The sequence below is a fragment of the Chiloscyllium punctatum genome, chromosome 3 (genome assembly GCF_047496795.1).
Source record: "Chiloscyllium punctatum isolate Juve2018m chromosome 3, sChiPun1.3, whole genome shotgun sequence".
Classification (NCBI taxonomy): domain Eukaryota; kingdom Metazoa; phylum Chordata; class Chondrichthyes; order Orectolobiformes; family Hemiscylliidae; genus Chiloscyllium; species Chiloscyllium punctatum.
Window position 1 is genome coordinate 115,569,053 of NC_092741.1, and position 17,998 is coordinate 115,587,050.

General features: G+C 41.4%; 1 protein-coding gene across 1 annotated transcript in view; it reads left to right on the forward strand.

Annotated features, from left to right (window-relative positions):
- The window catches only part of col21a1 (collagen, type XXI, alpha 1), a 448,863-nt gene that overhangs the window by 305,827 nt on the left and 125,038 nt on the right, over window positions 1-17,998 (forward strand). The window contains exon 20 of the mRNA XM_072549080.1: window positions 6,483-6,536. Within this exon, the coding sequence (XP_072405181.1) occupies window positions 6,483-6,536 (54 nt within the window). The remainder of the gene's footprint in view (window positions 1-6,482; window positions 6,537-17,998) is intronic.

Genomic DNA, 17,998 nt, shown 5'->3' on the forward strand with positions numbered 1-17,998 from the left:
TGTGACTGGAGGAATCGATAATACAGATTATTATTTTCCTTCTTTCTTCCCATTTCTGCCTCTTCCCAATTGTTTGATTTATAGGTTGCAGATTTTTAATGCAAACACTTTTACTCTCTCAATTGTCACTCCCCTCATTCAGAGAATTGAGAAAGAAAACAGAGCTGATGACTAAATGCCATCACTCAATTTTTCAATGATAGCCGTCAGCTCAGATGTTGACACTGAATGTACTTTTAAAAACAAGATTGGAAGTGGAACTCACATATGGTGAGACTCTGGGTGCAGATCCACAAAAGCTCAGATGAGGATAAAGGATACTGCTTGGTGCCCACTCATCAGAGAATGAGGTCAAACACTAGTTTTACTGCAGAGGAGTCAGATGGGATTGCAAAGGACCAGGCTACAGGAGAATATTGATGGGTGTACACAACAGTATGTTTGATGTATTTGAAATGTTGGCAGAAAGCTTGCATATAATGTGAGGAACATTGAGAGTCTCAGGACCACATGGTACAGGGCTTTGCACTGAGCTTGGGGCCCATTCTTCCCATCATGGAGTGGGTGGGCACCTGCACCAACATATCAATGAAACCCACCATGATAAAGTATCTGATGCCTACTGCCGTAGCTTTTATTTTTGGATTCCATCAAAGATCAGAGGTTGTAGTGAAAGTTCAGAATGCTGTCGTGCAAACTCAGACTGCTACCGTCAATGCCTTGGATGCCACTGATCAAAGTAATTTCTGCAGGGTAGTAGGGAGATGCCAATTGGGAGAATGTGAGGACTGCAGATGCTGGAGAGTCAGAATTGAAAAGTGTGGAGCTGGAAGAGCACAGCAGATCAGCCATCATACAAGGAGCAGGAGAGTCGACGTTTTGGGATACGCCTTTCATCAGGAATGTGGAGGAGGAAGAGGGCTGAGAGATAAATATGCAGGTGGGACATTGGAGGGGAGGTAGGTGGGAAGGCAATAGGTGGATGCAGGTGGGAGGTAATTGTGATAGGTCGGTAGGGAGGGTGGAGCGGATAGGTGAGACGAAGATGGACATGTAGGACAGTTCAAGAGGGTGGAGCCAAGTTGGAGAATTAGATCTGGAATGAGATGGGAAAACGGAAGATTTGAAAACTGGTGAAGTCGAAGTCGATGCCATGTGGTTCTTGAGTCCCAAGGCAGAAGATAGAGTCATAGAGATGTACAGCATGGAAACAGACCCTTCGATCCAACCTGTCCACGCCGACCAGATATCCCAACCCAATCTAGTCCCACCTGCCAGCACCCGCCCATATCCCTCCAAACCCTTCCTATTCATATACCCATCCAAATGCCTCTTAAATGTTGCAATTGTACCAGCCTCCACCACATCCTCTGGCAGCTCATTCCATACACGTACCATCCTCTGTGTGAAAACGTTGCCCCTTAGATCTCTTTTATATCTTTCCCCTCTCACCCTAAACTTATGCCCTCTAGTTCTGGACTCCCCGATCCCATGGAAAAGTCTTTGTCTATTTATTCTATCCATGCCCCTCATAATTTTATAAACCTCTATAGGGTCACCCCTCAGCCCCAGCCTATTCAGCCTCTCCCTATAGCTCAAATCCTCCAACCCTGGCAACATCCTTGTAAATCTTTTCTGAACCCTTTCAAGTTTCACAACATCTTTCCGATAGGAAGGAGACCAGAATTACACGCAATATTCCAACAGTGGCCTAACCAATGTCCTGTACAGCCGCACCATGACCTCCCAGCTCCTGTACTCAATACTCTGACCAATAAAGGAAAGCATACCAAACGCCTTCTTCACTATCCTATCTATCTGCGACTCCACTTTCAAGGGGCTATGAAGCTGCACTCCAAGGTCTCTTTGTTCAGCAACATTCCCTAGGACCTTACCATTAAGTGTATAACTCCTGCTAAGATTTACTTTCCCAAAATGCAGCACACCGCATTTATCTGAATTAAACTCCATCTGCCACTTCTCAGCCCATTGGCCCATCTGGTCAAAATCCTGTTGTAATCTGCGGTAATCCTCTTCGCTGTCCACTACACCTCCAATTTTGGTGTCATCTGCAAACTTACTAACTGTACCTCTTATTTTCGCATCCAAATCATTTATGTAAATGACAAAAAGTAGAGGACCCAGCACCGATCCTCGTGGGACTCCACTGGTCACAGGCTTCCAGTCTGAAAAACAACCCTCCACCACCACCCTCTGTCTTCTACCTTTGAGCCAGTTCTGTATCCAAATGGCTAGTTCTCCCTTTATTCCATGAGGTCTAATCTTGCTAATCAGTCTCCCATGGGGAACCTTGTAGAATGCCTTTCCGAAGTCCATATAGATCACATCTAGTGCTCTGCCCTCATCAATCCTCTTTGTTACTTCTTCAAAAAATCAATCAAGTTTGTGAGACATGATTTCCCACGCACAAAGCCATGTTGACTATCCCTAATCAGTCCTTGCCTTTCCAAATACATGTACATCCTGCCCCTCAGAATTCCCTCCAACAATTTACCCGCCACTGAGGTCAGGCTCACCGGTCTATAGTTCCCTGGCTGATCTTTACCGCCCTTCTTAAACAGTGGCACCACGTTTGCCAACCTCCAGTCTACCAGCACCTCACCTGTGGCTAACAATGATACAAATATCTCAGCAAGAGGCCCAGCAATCACTTCTCTAGCTTCCCACAGAGTTCTCGGGTACACCTGATCAGGTCCTGGGGATTTATCCACCTTTAACCATTTCAAGACATCCAGCATTTCCTCCTCTGTAATCTGGACATTTTGCAAGATGTCACATCTATTTCCCTACAGTCTATATCTTCCATATCCTTTTCCACAGTAAATACTGATGCAAAATATTCATTTAGTATCTCCCCCATTTTCTGTGGCTCCACCCAAAGGCCACCTTGCTGATCTTTGAGAGGCCCTGCTCTCTCCCTAGTTACCCTTTAGTCCTTAATATATTTGTAAAAATCCTTTGGATTCTCCTTAATTCTATTTGCCAACGCTATCTCATGTCCCCTTTTTGCCCTCCTGTCTCTCTTAAGTATACTCCTACTGTATTTATACCCTTCTAAGGATTAACTTGATCTATCCTGTCTATATCTGACATAATTTGGAGATGCCGGTGTTGGACTGGGGTGTACAAAGTTAAAAATCGCACAACACCACGTTGTAGTCCAACAGGTTTAATTGAAAGTACACTAGCTTTCGGAGCATCGCTCCTTCATCAGATGGCAGTGGAGGGCTCAATCCTAACACACAGAATTTATAGCAAAAATTTACAGTGTGATGTAACTGAAATTATACATTGAAGAATTGATTGTCTGTTAAGCCTTTCATCCGTTAGAATACTGTGAAAGTTTCACTTCTTTCATGTGTAAATCACAAAACCTTTTTTTAAAAAGTTGCATTCTCGGGTTAGCTGTTAACAATGGTGATAGCTAGACAATATGTTGAAGGTGTTGGCCCCCTGTGTTCTCTGTCTATGCCATGATGTTTGGATTGATTCTAATCTAAAAAGTGAGATAATGGAGTTTTACATGAATTCATGCAGTTTTTGAGCAAAGTACAATGTAACCCTGCAAGTACAAATTCACCCCACAAAATATATGTGTGCATGTGGGTCTTTGTCTGTCTATGTGTATCTGTCTGTCTGGGTTGGGGGTTATGAGTGTGAGAGTGTGTGTGTGTGTGTGTGTGTGTGTGTAGTGAGTGCAGAGTGTCTTAAGTCTGTGAGGGGGTACATGTATGAGTGTGGGAGTGTGTGTGTCTGTAAGGGTGTGTGTGGGTGTCTGTGTGCATGTGTGTCCGTGTCTATGTGTGTATAGGAGTACCCATGTGTGTATGTGTGTGAGAGAGTGTGTGTGTGTAGGAGTATCTGTGCGTGTGTATTGTGCAATGGTGGTCACCTGTAATGTGACATGAACCCAGGGTCCCGGTTGAGGCCCTCCCTATGGGTACCGAACTTAGCTATCAGCCTCTGCTCGGCCATTTTTCTCTGCTGCCTGTCCCGAAGTCCACATTGGAGGATGGTCACCCGAAGGTCTGAGGCTGAATGTCCTGGACCACTGAAGTGTTCCCCAACTGGGAGGGAACACTCCTGTCTGTTGATTGTTGTGCGGTGCCCATTCATCCGTTGTCGTAGCCTTTGAACAAGATAAGAGAGAAACGTTCAGATTCCACCAACTCTGTTCTCTGCAGGCTAAATCCACTTAAAATCTGAAACAAACCAGTTAATTTTTCCTTTAGCAGGAAGGAAATGCTGTGCCTTTTAAATGATGAGTCAGTTGTTTTTCATAGGTGAACCAGCCAACCTGTGCCTCTTGCAAACCTGCAATTCAAAAGGAGAAAACCAAGAATAAATCTTTAGATCAGCAAATATGAGCTCAACAAATCTTGTGAAAAGATTATTAAACTGCTTTTGTAGTTTTCCCTCTGTCCATATTTGTTTTCGACATCTCATGTATGTCTGTCACCATGTATGTAAGGGAGAGTTTATAGTTCAGTACTATATGTCGATGGTTTGTAGCTATTTACCTGTAACTGGACTCTAATTACTTGTATAGTAATTATTGTTTCGTATAGAAATGTGATCTTAGCTTTCTATCAACCTGATTCTGAAAATCAGATAAATTGTGCAAGCTTTGCCATACTTATTTAAAAGTCTTTAATTTTAATGATGACTCAAGGAAAAGGAGGGCTTGATTTCCAGTGAACCACCCTAAAAACTTGTGACAAAGTGTATAAAAAGGAAAAAAAAAGTTCGCAGGGGAGGATAAGTCTATGAAATTTATAACAGGAGACAAGTAAGTTGCAGAGACCTTGAACAAGGATTTTGAATGTGTTTTCATGTAGAAGGGAGAAATTTAAAATAATGGTAGTCACAAGAGATATGTCCTGGGAAAACTGATGGGACTAAAAGATAACAAGTTCCTTCTGCCTGACTGCCTGATTTCTAGTTTTTAAGAGAAGTTGGAAAAGTTCCAACAGATTAGAGCCACACATGTAACACCACTGTTCAAGAAAGGGGAGAGATGAAAGGAGAAAAATAAAGGCCAACCAGGCAGGTATTTGTCATAGGGAAATTGTTAGAATCTATTATGGAGGTTGAAATAGGACATTTAACATATACTTAGGCAAAGACAACATAAATTTGTGAAAGGGAAATAATGTTCAACAAATGTATTAGAGTGTTTTTGAAGAACAACAGGATGGATAAAAGGGAACCAGTTAGTGTATTTGAATCTTCAATCGACATTCAGTCTGGTTCTAGAAAGAAGTTAAAACATAAGACTCGATCTCACAAAATTGTGAATGATGTATGAACATATTATGTAACAGGAAAATGTAGAATTACAGGGATCAGTTCTGGGTCTCAACTATTGATGAGGGCATAAGTGATAATGTCAGAGGTCCAGGCTAATACTTTGGGGGCACTGGTTCACACTCCACCATGGTGGGTGATGGTATTTAAACTCAGTTAATAAATCTGAAATAAATGCTAGACTCTGTGATAGTAACCCTGAAACTATTCATTGGAGTTTAGAAAATTGAGAAGTGAGCGTATTGAAATGAATTGGATTTCTAAAGAGGCTTGATGGAGAATGTGTTGAAGGCTGTTTTCCCTTGTGCCTGAATCTAGACCTAGGGGTCACACTTTAAAAATAAGGAATGAAAACAGAAAGTTCTGGGCAAACTTTTCGTTCTGACAAAGAGTCTCTGGACCTCAAACATTATCTCTTTTTCACTCTTCACAAATACTGCCAGACCTGGCATTTCCTGTTTTAATTCTGATCGCCAGCATCCACAACATTTTGCTTTCATTAAAAATGAGACAACTCCCAGATAGGAGAAATTTGTTCTCTCAGAGGCTAGTTTTTGAAATTCTTTCCTCAGTGGAGTCTGGGTCAGTGATTATATTCAAGACTGAGATACAAGGAAGTCAGGAGTTCCAGGGGCAAATAGTAAAATGGAATTAAGGCCACAATCAGATCAACCATGATTCTGTTGTATGGTGAAGTAGGCTTAATGGACAAGATGGTCTGTTTCTCCTGTTTCTTATGATGTTATCATATGCAAAATAGGAAGTGTTTTAACACCAGTAGCAGGACAAAGTAATTACAGCTTGATAAGCTTACATAGTAGATTCAATTATAAATGTGAGCCTCGGACTTTATTATTGGAATATGTTGGTACAAAAGTGCAAGGGAACATATCTAAAGGAAATAAGATATTGAAGACAGAAAATGCGCACAGATATGGTAATATTTAACATATTTTAAGCACGGTTAAAATTATGTTAAGATTTGGAACACATCCTTGATTAAAATAAATGTATCATTGCCACCACTAAAATGGTGATCTGATAAATTTAATATAAATATATTAATCCATTTCATACCAATTGTTGCAAAGTATAACTCCAGGCCACAAATTGAACATTTTCTTATTTCAATAATAGGCTTTTTTTTTCATTAGGGTGAAATGGGACTATCAGGTTTACCTGGATCAAGAGGACTACCTGGGCCCAAGGTATTGTACTTAAAGATACTGTCAATACAACATACCAGCTACTTACATGTTTATCAATGAGAAATTGCATATGAAATTGTAAATGTATATGAAACACTTTTCACTATTATACTGCATTTATTTTCAAATTGCCTTTTCTTTCCATTTGTATTCTAACTTCATCTCAGAACTAATGATGAACAAATATACCTCAGCAAAGCTACACTTAAAAGGAGCTAGCAATGAATAAGAATCCTTTTGAAGGATTTTTGTCAATATAGATTCAAATTTGCAACTGTTAAGCTATTTCGTATTAAAAGAATAAAAATCTTTTATTGTATGGTTTGATGCCACAGTATGAATTTGAGTTCAAAATAGACTGGTAAGGAAGAAGTCAGTCAGAACTGTCTGCAGGCTTAGACCTTCCAAGTAGTATTATTTGTTATAAACCAATATAAAATTCTCCTATAAGTGGTAATCATAGATATACCAGGCTCAGATCTCTTAATTACGTTAGGTAAGGACTAACCTATCCCTTTGCGTGACCATATCAATGTGTTCTCATGACTCTCAATTTCTGGGGTGGCATGGTGGCTCAATGGTTAGCACTATTGCCTCACAGCACTAGGGACCCAGGTTTGATTCTAGCCTTGGGTGACTGTATGTGGTGTTTGTCTGTTCTTCCTGTGTCTGTATGGATTTCCACAAGGTGCTCCACTTTTCTCCCATAGTCCAAAGATGTGCACATTAGGTGGATTGGCCATGCTAAATTCCCCCACTGTGTACAGGCCACGTAGGTTAGCCATGGTAAATCTGGGTTGAAAAGTGTGGTGCTGGAAAAGCACAGCAGGCCAGGCAGCATCCGAGAGCAGGAGAATCGACGTTTCGGGCATAAGCCCTTCTTCAGGAATGAGGCTGGCTGAGACAAAAGGTGGGGGGGAGGGGGGGTGGATTTGGGGGAGGGGCGCTGGGAATACAATAGGTAGAAGGAAGTGAGGGTGAGGGTGATAGGCCGGAGAGGGGGTGGGGGTGGAGAGGTCGGGAAGAAGATTGCAGGTCAAGAGGGCAGTGCTGAATCTGGGGGTTGGGACTGAGATAAGGTGGGGGGAGGGGAAATTAGGAAGCTGGAGAAATCTGCAATCATCCCTTGTGGTTGGAGGATTCTAGGTGGAAGATGAGGCGTTCTTCCTCCAGGTGTCGTGTGGTCAGGGTCTGGCGATGGAGGAGGCCAAGGACCTGCATGTCCTTGGCAGAGTGGGAGGGGGAGTTAAAGTGTTCAGCCACGGGGCGGTTGGGTTGGTTGGTGCAGGTGTCCCAGAGGTGTTCCCTGAAATGTTCCACAAATAGGCGACCTGTCTTCCCAATGTAGAGGAGACCACATCGGGTGTAGTGGATACAGTAAATCATGTGTGTGGAGGTGCAGATGAATTTGCGACAGATATGGAAGGATCCATTGGGGCCTTGGAGGGAGGTGAGGGGGGAGTTGTGGGTGCAAAGGTTTTGTGGTAAATGTGGGATTACATGGGATGCTCTTCGTAGGGTCAGTGCAGTCTCAATGGACCAACTGGCCTTTTTCTGTAGGAATTCTACAATTCTAGCACAGCTTAGTAGTTTTTTTAACTCAGCCCATACTGTGATATTTATGCTTAATGATATCTAGCTCCATGACATCACTGTAAGGTTATTCAAGGCTTCTGAAATCCTTACACAACAGAAATTTTAGATTAGAACTGTGGTTCATCCATGGTTACCAACCGAAAACGCTAATCTCCATATTTCCAACTAGATTTGTTGCCTATGCACATTTACACATCAGTAATCACATTTAGTCCGCACATTGACAATAGACAATAGACAATAGGTGCAGGAATAGGCCATTCTGCCCTTCGAGCCTGCACCACCATTCATTATGATCATGGCTGATCATCCTCAATCAGTATCCTGTTCCTGCCTTATTTCCATAACCCTTGATTCCACTATCCTTGAGAGCTCTATCCAACTCTTTCTTAAACGAATCCAGAGACTGGGCCTCCACTGCCTTCTGGGGCAGAGCATTCCACACACCCACCACTCTCTGGGTGAAGAAATTTCTCCTCATCTCTGTCCTAAATGGCCTACCCCTTATTTTTAAGCTGTGTCCTCTGGTTCGGGACTCACCCATCAGCTGAAACATGTTTCCTGCCTCCAGAGTGTCCAATCCTTTAATAAGGATCTGATCTTTACACATATGAAATCATTGAAGGCCAAGTGAAATAAATCCACAGAGGCCTGTGTTCTGTCACTTGGTCACACTTCATTTCCAAACGAAGAGTCCTTGCCGCTGATCCAGCTTCCTCTGTGCCAGTCCCCAATTTTTATCCTTTAGCCAGGACTCCATGATTAGACCAGATTAACAGGCACAATCAAGGAACTCATATTCTATGAGGTCTACCTGGCTGACCTTGTTACAATCACTACACTAATGTGTATATTTAGTAAGCTGCTAGGAAGGCTAATGGAATGTTAGTATTTATTGCAAGAGGATTTGTGTACAGGAATAAAGAATGCAACAAAGATTTATTAGACTTATTTTCAGGATGGCAGGACTGTCCAATGAAAAAAGATTAGATAATCTAAATGAGTATTCTCAAAGAATAAAAAGTGATCTCATTGAAACCTGCCAAATATTTAAAGGAATAGACAGGATAGGGGCAGGTAAAATTTTTCCCTGGTTGGTCTGATTGGAATCATAGGGCACAATTCAAAAATTGAAAAGTTGCCATTTGATTTGAGATTACTTTTGTTTTACTCAGAAGGTTGTGAACCTTTGGACTTTTCTACTACATAGTGCTGTGAAAGATCAGTCTTTGAGTATGTTTAGGATAAAGAATAATAGTTTTCTAATTACCAATGACATACAGAGTTGTGGAGATGAGTTGGTTCAAATGCATTGAATTGTTTGATCATGGAATGAATGGTGAAGCACTCTTAACAAGCTGAATAACTTACTCCTGTTCCTATGTTCCTGTTCCATTTAAGGAGATTGAGATTGGCTGAGGTCATGCAGATTTTACCAAATTTAATTCAGGATCTGTTTACAGTTTTTTCAGCCTTTACATAAATTATAGCCAACTAAGTTGACAGGTTGGATGGCATGACAGCATGAAAATCAGCAGCAAAAGTTGCAGCAGATGTAACAGTGAAATGGTTTCCTGCACTTGAGGGAAGCTAAATCTGGAATTTGGGGCTTTAGGGGGAGGTGGTAGAGACCATCAGTTTGATGGGGTCAGCAGGAGATTGGAAGGCTGGACTTCATGTTGTGAGCTTGAGGGTAACCGTGATCACAGCAGAAGAAGAAAAAGCCTGCAATCAACAAAAGAATGTTCCTTCTTGGCCACAAGGGCAAAGCAATTCCATAACTAATGAATCAGGTCAGGACCACAGTCCTGCCACATCCAAACGTTAATGGTGGTGGACAGTTAAACAACCACTGGCAAAGGCGACAAAAATATTCCCATCCTCAAAATGGGGGGAGCCCAGCACATCAGTGCAAAACACAAAATTGAAACAGAATTGAATTTGTACTGAGATGTTCTGTGTGGATACATCTCAGTGTCCTCCTAAGGCCCTCATCATCACTGATGCCAGTCTTCAGCCAACTCGATTCAGTTCGATATGGGATATTCTCAATGTGAACATGGAATTTTACATCAACAATGACTGTGTCATGGTCACTAATCCTGCATACCCAATGCAATGCCTGCTTACTTTCTCAGCACACCCCACCTCCTCCAAAAGTAACAGCTGTGGTATCCAATTTAATTGCCCAAAATAGTTGTTTACCTTTCATTCCTGGAGGGAAACAGCTCTCAATATGACAAAAGGAGTCAAGATGTGTGTGTGTGTGTGTGGAAAATCAGGCCAGGACTTATACACTTAATGGAAAGTGTTGCTGAACAAAGAGACCTTGGGGTACAGGTTCATAGTTCCTTGAAAGTGGAGTTGCAGGTAGACAGGGTAATGAAAAATGAATTCTTATGCTTGCCTTTACTGCACTGAGATAGGAGTTGAGAGTTCATGCTGCAACTGTACAGGACGTTGTTTAGGCCACTTTTTGAATACTACATTCAATTCTGGTATCTTTGCTATAGGAAGGATGTTGTGAAACTTGAAAGGGTTCATAAAAGATTTACACGGATATTGCCAGGGTTACAGGGTTTGAACTATAGGGAGAGGCTGAAAAGGCTGGGGTTACTTTCCCTGGAGCGACGGAGGCTAACGGGTGACCTTATAGAGGTTTATAAATTCGTGTGGATAGGGTGAATAGCTAAGGTCTTTTACCTAGAATGTGGGAGTCCAAAATTAGAGGGCGTAGGTTTAAGGTGAAAGGGTAAGTATTTAAAAGGGACCTAAGCGGCAACTTTTTCACACAGAAGGTGCTGCGGGTATGAAATGAGCTTGCAGAGGAAATAGTGGAGGCTGGTACAATTACAACATTTATAAAGTGTCTGGATGGGTATATGAATAGGAAGGGTTTAGAGGGATATGGGCCAATTGCTGGCAAATGGGACTAGATTAGTTTAGGATATCTGGATGGCATGGACGTATTGGACCGAAACGTCTGTTTCCATGCTGCACAGATCTATGACATTATGTCTCTATGAGTGATGGAAATGGAATTATAGGAAATGGTCATTGACTGTGATTTGTGTGCTACGAATGCTGCTTTGACACTTTTCAACCTGGATGTTGTGCAGGTGTTGGTGCATTTGAACACAGAATGCTTCAACATGGTGCTGAACATTGTGCAAGAATCAGTGAACATCTCCATTTCTGACCTCATGATGATGGAAGACTGTTTATGAAACAGCTGAAGATGTTGGGCTGAGAATACTAACTTGACAAACCCCTGAAGGGATGAGGTGACTGATCTCCAACAATTATAGTCATCTGCCCTTGTGCTAGGTGTGACTGCAACCAATGAAAAGTTATCCCCCGATTCCCATTAACGCTAATTTTGCTAGAGATCCTTAATGTCATGCCCATTCAAATGCTGCCTTGATGTTACTCTCATCTCCCTCTCGTATTCAGCTCTTCTGTTCATGTTTAGACTAAGACTGCAAAGTGGTCAAGAGTAGACTGACCCTAATGGAAGTCAAACAGTAAGAAGATTATTGCTAAGGAAGTGCTGCTTGGTACAACTGTTGTTGGCCACTTTCATCACTTTTCAGATGATTGACAGTAGACCGATAGGTCTGTAGGTGGCTGGGATAGATTTCTCCTGCTTTTTGGGACAAGGTATACCTAGGCAATTTTCTGCATTGTCAGATGGATGCCAGTGCTCTGACTGTACCACAACAGCTTGGTTGGGCAAGTCTGAGAATGTAAGATGATGAGAAATATGAGCAATACTAGGCCATTCAGTCCCGCAATTACACACTGCCATTCAATAAAAGCATGCCGGATCTGTCCCAGGGCTCAACTTCTCTTTTATGCCAACTCAGCATGGCCATCAATTCCCTGATATTTCAAAAATCCATCTACCTCCTCCTTAAACACTTACAGTTATCCAGTCTCTAGAACTCTCTGAGGTAGAGTATTCCAGGCTTTCACTACCTTCGGGGAGTAGAAATTCCTTTGCATCTTAGTTTTAAATGAGTATCCCTTATTTTGTATGTCCACTAGTTTGAGATTCTCCCAACTGGTGTATTGTTCTCTTTCTGTCATCCCCTCTCAGAATCTTGCATGTTTCTATAAGATCACCCTTCAGTTTTCTAAACTTTGATGAACAAAGGCCCAACTTGATTAGTTGTTCTTGAGAATCCATTCATCCCAGGAATCCACCAAGTGAATATCTTTTGAACAGCCTCCATTGCCAGTATCTATCCTTTTTTTTCAATACAGGAATCAAAACAATACTCCAGGTGCAAAAATAAACAAACACAGAAATTTCTGGAAAACCTCAGCAGGTTTGGCAGCATCTGTGAAGAGAAGACAATGTTAACGTTAACACAGTTTTTTCTTCACAGATTCTGCCAGACCTGCTGAATTTCTCCAACTATTTCTGTTTTTGATTGTTTCTGAACTCCAGCATATGCAGTTCTTTGTTTTACTCCAAGTGTAGCCTCACTAGAACCCTGTACAGTTGTAAGAAGACTTCCTTGCTTTTAAACTCAGAATCTCTACTAATAAGGTGCAAAATTCCATTTGTCTTCTTAATTACTTTCTGTACCTGCATGCTAACATTTTGTGTTTCGTACGCAAGAACACACCGATCCCTTTGCACCACATTCTTTAGAGTTTATCTTCATTTAAGTAATGGTGTGCCTTTGATATGTTCTACCAAAGTGCATGACCCTATACTTGCCTGGATTAAAATCTGTCTGCCAAGATTTTGCCCACTTATTCAACCTCGCTATATCACTTTGCAGATTCCTTATGACTTCATCACAACTTATCCTCACACCTATTTTTGTATCATCAGCAATTTTGGATGCTTTACACTCTGCCCCTATTCTAAGTCACTAATATAGATAATAACTATAACTGAAACCCTGGACTGATCCTTCTGCACTCCCTAATTATATCCATTCAATCTAAAAAAGATCCATTATTTCTGACTCTGTTTTCTTTGTGTTAACCAAAACTCATTCCATGTTACTACATTACCCCAATATTATGAGCTCCTTTCTTGTGCCTTTTTTGCGGCACCTTATCAAATGGCTCATGATGATTCAATTACTTTACATCTACCTTTATTCACTCTGCTTGTGATAGCCTCAAAATATTCTGCCAAAATTGTCCCTTTCCCTTTCACAAAACCATGTTGACTATGTTTGACTGTTGAAAATCGCACAACATCAGCTTATAGTCCAACAGGTTTATTTGAAAGCATTAGCTTTTGGAGCCCTGCTCCTTCTTCAGGTGGTTGTGAAGCAAGACCATGAGACACAGAATTTGTAGCAAAAAATTACAGTGTCATGCAAGTAAAATAATATGTTACAAACCCAGATTGTTGTTAAGTCTTTGATCTTTTATGGGATACAGGTTTTGGTCCATTAATATGTAAATCCCAGAACTTCTAAGCCTCATTCTCAAGATAACTTAATATTTTATAAAAAAAAGGTGACATCTTAGCTCAGACAATGCATCAAAGTTGTGAGGTTAGAGTCTGTCTGTATTCCAATCTTGAGTAAGACTGGTTCTATTTACAAAGTGGAATTTACAAAATATTATGTGGATTGACTGTCTGCATTGACTGCCTGCAGATTGTGTATTTTTTGAGCAGAATAGAATCTATCTGCAAATATAATTCTGTAAATACAAGTTCACACTATAGACTTGCATGTGTGTGCGCATGCAGGAGAGACAGAGAGTGAGTGTGTGCATATGAGTGTATGCGCGTGAGTGCACGTGAGAGAGTGTGTGTTTGCATGTGTGCAAGCTTGGTAAAGTGTGAGTGTGATGGGGTATAAGTCTGTGAGAGGGTGCTTGCGTGGAAGTGAGTGTGGGGGTGTGTGTGTTTGTGAAAAAGAGAGAGCATCTGTTTGAGAGAGGGTCTGTGTGAGTATGGAAGAATGTAAGTGTATGTGTATATATACATATATAGAGAGAGAGAGTATAGTGTAGTGGGGTCACCTATATGTCACATGAATCCAAGGTCCCGGTTGAGGCCAACCTCATGGATACCGAACTTGACTATCAACCTCTGCTCGGTCACTTTGCGTTGTCACCTGTCCTGAAGTCTGCCTTGGAAGGCAGTCACCCAAAGATCTGACGCTGAATGTCCATGACCACTGAAGTGTTCCCCGACTGGGAGGGAACACCCCTGTCTGGTGATTGTTGTGCGGTGTCCATTCATCCATTATTGTAGCATCTGCTTGGTCTAACCAATATACCATTACCTTGGGGCAACCTTGCCTGCAATGTACGAGATAGACAGCGTTGGCCGAGTCACATGAGTACCTGCCGCCTATATGGTGTGTGGTGTTCACACGTGTAACGGTGCTTTCTGTGTCAACACTCTGACACGAGTTGCAGTGGTTGCCTTGAAAAGGTGTTGTGGTCGATGTTATCCTGAAGGCTGGACAGTTTGCTGCGGATAGTGATCTGTTTAAGGTTTGGCAGTTGTTTAAAGGCGAGAAGTGGAGGCATAAGGATGGTCTTGGCAAGGTGCTCATCCTCTTCAATAATGTGTTGCAGGCTGCGAAGAACATGGTGTAGTTTTTTGGCTCTTGGGAAGTACTCAACAATGAAGGGTACCCAATCGCTCAACCCGTGTCTGCCTCCTGAGGAGGTCATTACAGTTTCTCGCTGTGGCACATCGGAACTAGCGATCAATGAGTTGAACATCATAGCCTGTTCTTATGAGGGCATCCTTGAGCACCTTCAGGTGTCCATCACATTCCTCCTCATCTGAACAGATCCCGAGTATGTATAGGACTTGTCCGTAGGGGATGGCTGTTTTAATACGTTTAGTGTGAAAGCTATAGAAGTGTATCCTCGTGAGCTTATCCGTGGGTTTGTGATAGAGTGCGGTGCTGAAGTGCCCATCCTTGATGGAGATGCATGTGTCCAAAAATGAGAGATACTAAAGAGTAGTCCATGGTAAGTCTGATGGTGGGATGAAAGTCATTGATATCACTGTGTAGTTGTTTCGGTGACACCTCACCGTGCATCCAGAGTAGTATCCAATCAGCTGGAACCCTCCCAGTGAGTTCTAGAATATTTCAGCCAATGCCTGCATTTTCTCTGCAGCCCTTTCCTTTAAAGCTCTTAGATACAAACTAATGAGTACTGGCTACATCTTCCTTTAGTCCAATTGATTTGTCAAATACCTTGCCCCTCATGAAACTATTACACGATATTTACTTCTATCAGCATCATCCTGGGTTATCTTTAGAATGTTCATAATGTCCTCGACCATGAAGATTAAAACAAAATATTGATTAAATTAGCTCCCATTTCCCTGTTGCCCAGATGTTTCCCAGCTGCATCCTCCAAGAGTCCCATATTTATTTTAACTCCTTGCTTTCATTTCCCCGTAGAAACTCTTACTATTTGTTTTTCAAATTTCTTTAAGTTTAATTTCGATAAATATGAGGTTATTCACTTTGGTAACAATAAAGGAAAGCAGGTTATTATCTGAATGGTTATAGATTAGAATGGAGGAAGTGCAATGAGCTCTGGGTGTCTGTTTTCTAATCACTAATTGTAAACATGCAGGTATGGAGAAGGCAAATGATATGTTATTCCTCATAGCAAGAGGATTCAAGTACAGGAGCAGAGATTATACAGGGCCTTGATGAGACCACATCTAGAATATTGTGTGCAGATTTGGTCGTCTTATCTGAGGAAGGATGTCCTGGCTGTTAAGTGAATATGATGAAGATTTTCCAGACTGATTTCAGGGATGGCAGGACTAGCATATAAAGAGAGGCTATGTCAGCTCGGACTGTATTCACTGGAATTTAGAAGAATGTGGGGGATTTCATAGAAACCTACAAAATTCCCGTAGAATTAGGTAGGGTAAACACAGGAAGGATGACTGCAGAGTTCAGAACCAGGGGTCACAGTTTAATGATTCTCTGATAGGTAGGCCTTGAGTACTGAGATGAGGAGAATTTTCTTCACCCAGAAACTGGTAAGCCTGTTGAGTTCTCTGTCACAGCAAGCAGTTAAAACCAAAACATTGAACATTTTGAAGAAAGAGTTTTGAGTATTGTTCTTAGAACTAAAATGATTAAAGAGCAGGAAGAAAGTGGGAATGGGGTGCTGAGTTGAATGATCATATTGAATGACAGAGCAGGCTCAAAGGGACAAGTGGCCTGCTGCTGCTCCTGTTTTCTATGCCTTCACATTACTGGATCGGTTAGGGAACCATGTAGAAATAATTCCTGATGCAGTCTAGAGACTCGTCTTCCAAATCATCCTTGCCCATCTGATTTGACCAGTCAATATGCAGGTTAAAATCACCCATAATAATTTTGCACCCTTCTTTTATACCTCCATTATTTGTCAAATTATACTTTGCATTATAGATAAATTACCACAAGTTACATCTGACAGACAATCAAGTACTGAAACAATGATTTAAATTTTATTGCGTGTAGAACCAAAATAAGACCCCTCAAGTAAGCCAGTTAAGCATCACAAATCAACTTGGCTATTATCCAATTAATAGTGAAATTTAGTTAAGATTTCACCAACAGTGTCCATCTGTGGAAGTGTCCAGGGTTTGATCCTTATGAAGTGTTGTTTTTCTCTCTTTAAAGTTTGCGATGTGACATTATTGATGTATTAATAGATTCTTTCATTCCCAATATTGATTACACTCTTGAGACCTCAAATCTATACCTTGCCTTCTTATCACAAGTAGTTCCCCTGTTCTTTGTTATATTTAGTGTTAGCTCTCTCGTTAAAAACACCACTTTTCCTGCATTTAACTCCTTTATGTCAATACATTTCATCTGCAGTCAGCCTTAATTGCCCATTTGTCTTGAGGCAGCTAGTTATCAAGAAGTGTTATCTCCTTTCTCCCAGGAAACAGATTGTTTACATTGCTTCTTCCTAGGGATGGTTAATTCACATTTTGATTCCTTTATAACAGTTTCTCTTTGCCCTTTTCATCTTAAGAAACAGTTTATTCCAGACAGAGTTATTGCTGCCTTTTTACATGTGTATCAGATTTTCATTGTTGATCCTTTCAATCCATGAACAGTTATTGAAGTTCTGAATTTTACATTGTCACATTTGACTTACAATGAGGCAACTCTTCAGGGGCCTTTAGATGACTCCCACCTGTGATTTCTTTCCCTTGCTTTTTCTTATTTCCACCCAAACTGATTCCACATCATGATCTATTGCACCTATGTCACTGCTCACCATCACACTGATACCATCCTTTATTCACAAAGCTGTCCCACCTCCTTTCCATTTTTGCCTATTCTTCTGGAACATTGTCTAACTTTGAAAATTGAGTTTGTAGTCTTGGAGACCATGTAACCACATCTCCATTATAGTTATGAAGTCATATTCATTTAGCTATCCCCAAATTATAATTACTGTTCTTCTTTTTCCTCTTCCTACTTGAATTGTTTTCTGGATTATGGTGCGGTGATGCTTTGTACATCCTCCCTGCAACCTATGTTCTTGTACCTGTTAGATAATGGCATTGGTTGAGGCCCCTCCAAACTAAATTCTGGATCCCTATACCTGCTTCACTCACTATCTCACTCTCCAGTACCTGACCTGACCACTGACCAAATTTGATGCACTTAGTCTCAGGGATGTGATGCCTTCTGAAACACAGAGTCCAACTACCTTTCCTCCTCCCGGCCAGTGTCTTCAACTCAGTTTCCAGCCCATCAGCTCTGAGTCAAAGTTCCTCAAGCAAATATGGATCGCACTGGCATCCACCAGATCCAACATGCTACAGCTGCAGCATCTTGACCGTTTCTGTGTTATTTACTTAATTAATTTGGATGCTAAATATTTTACATGTG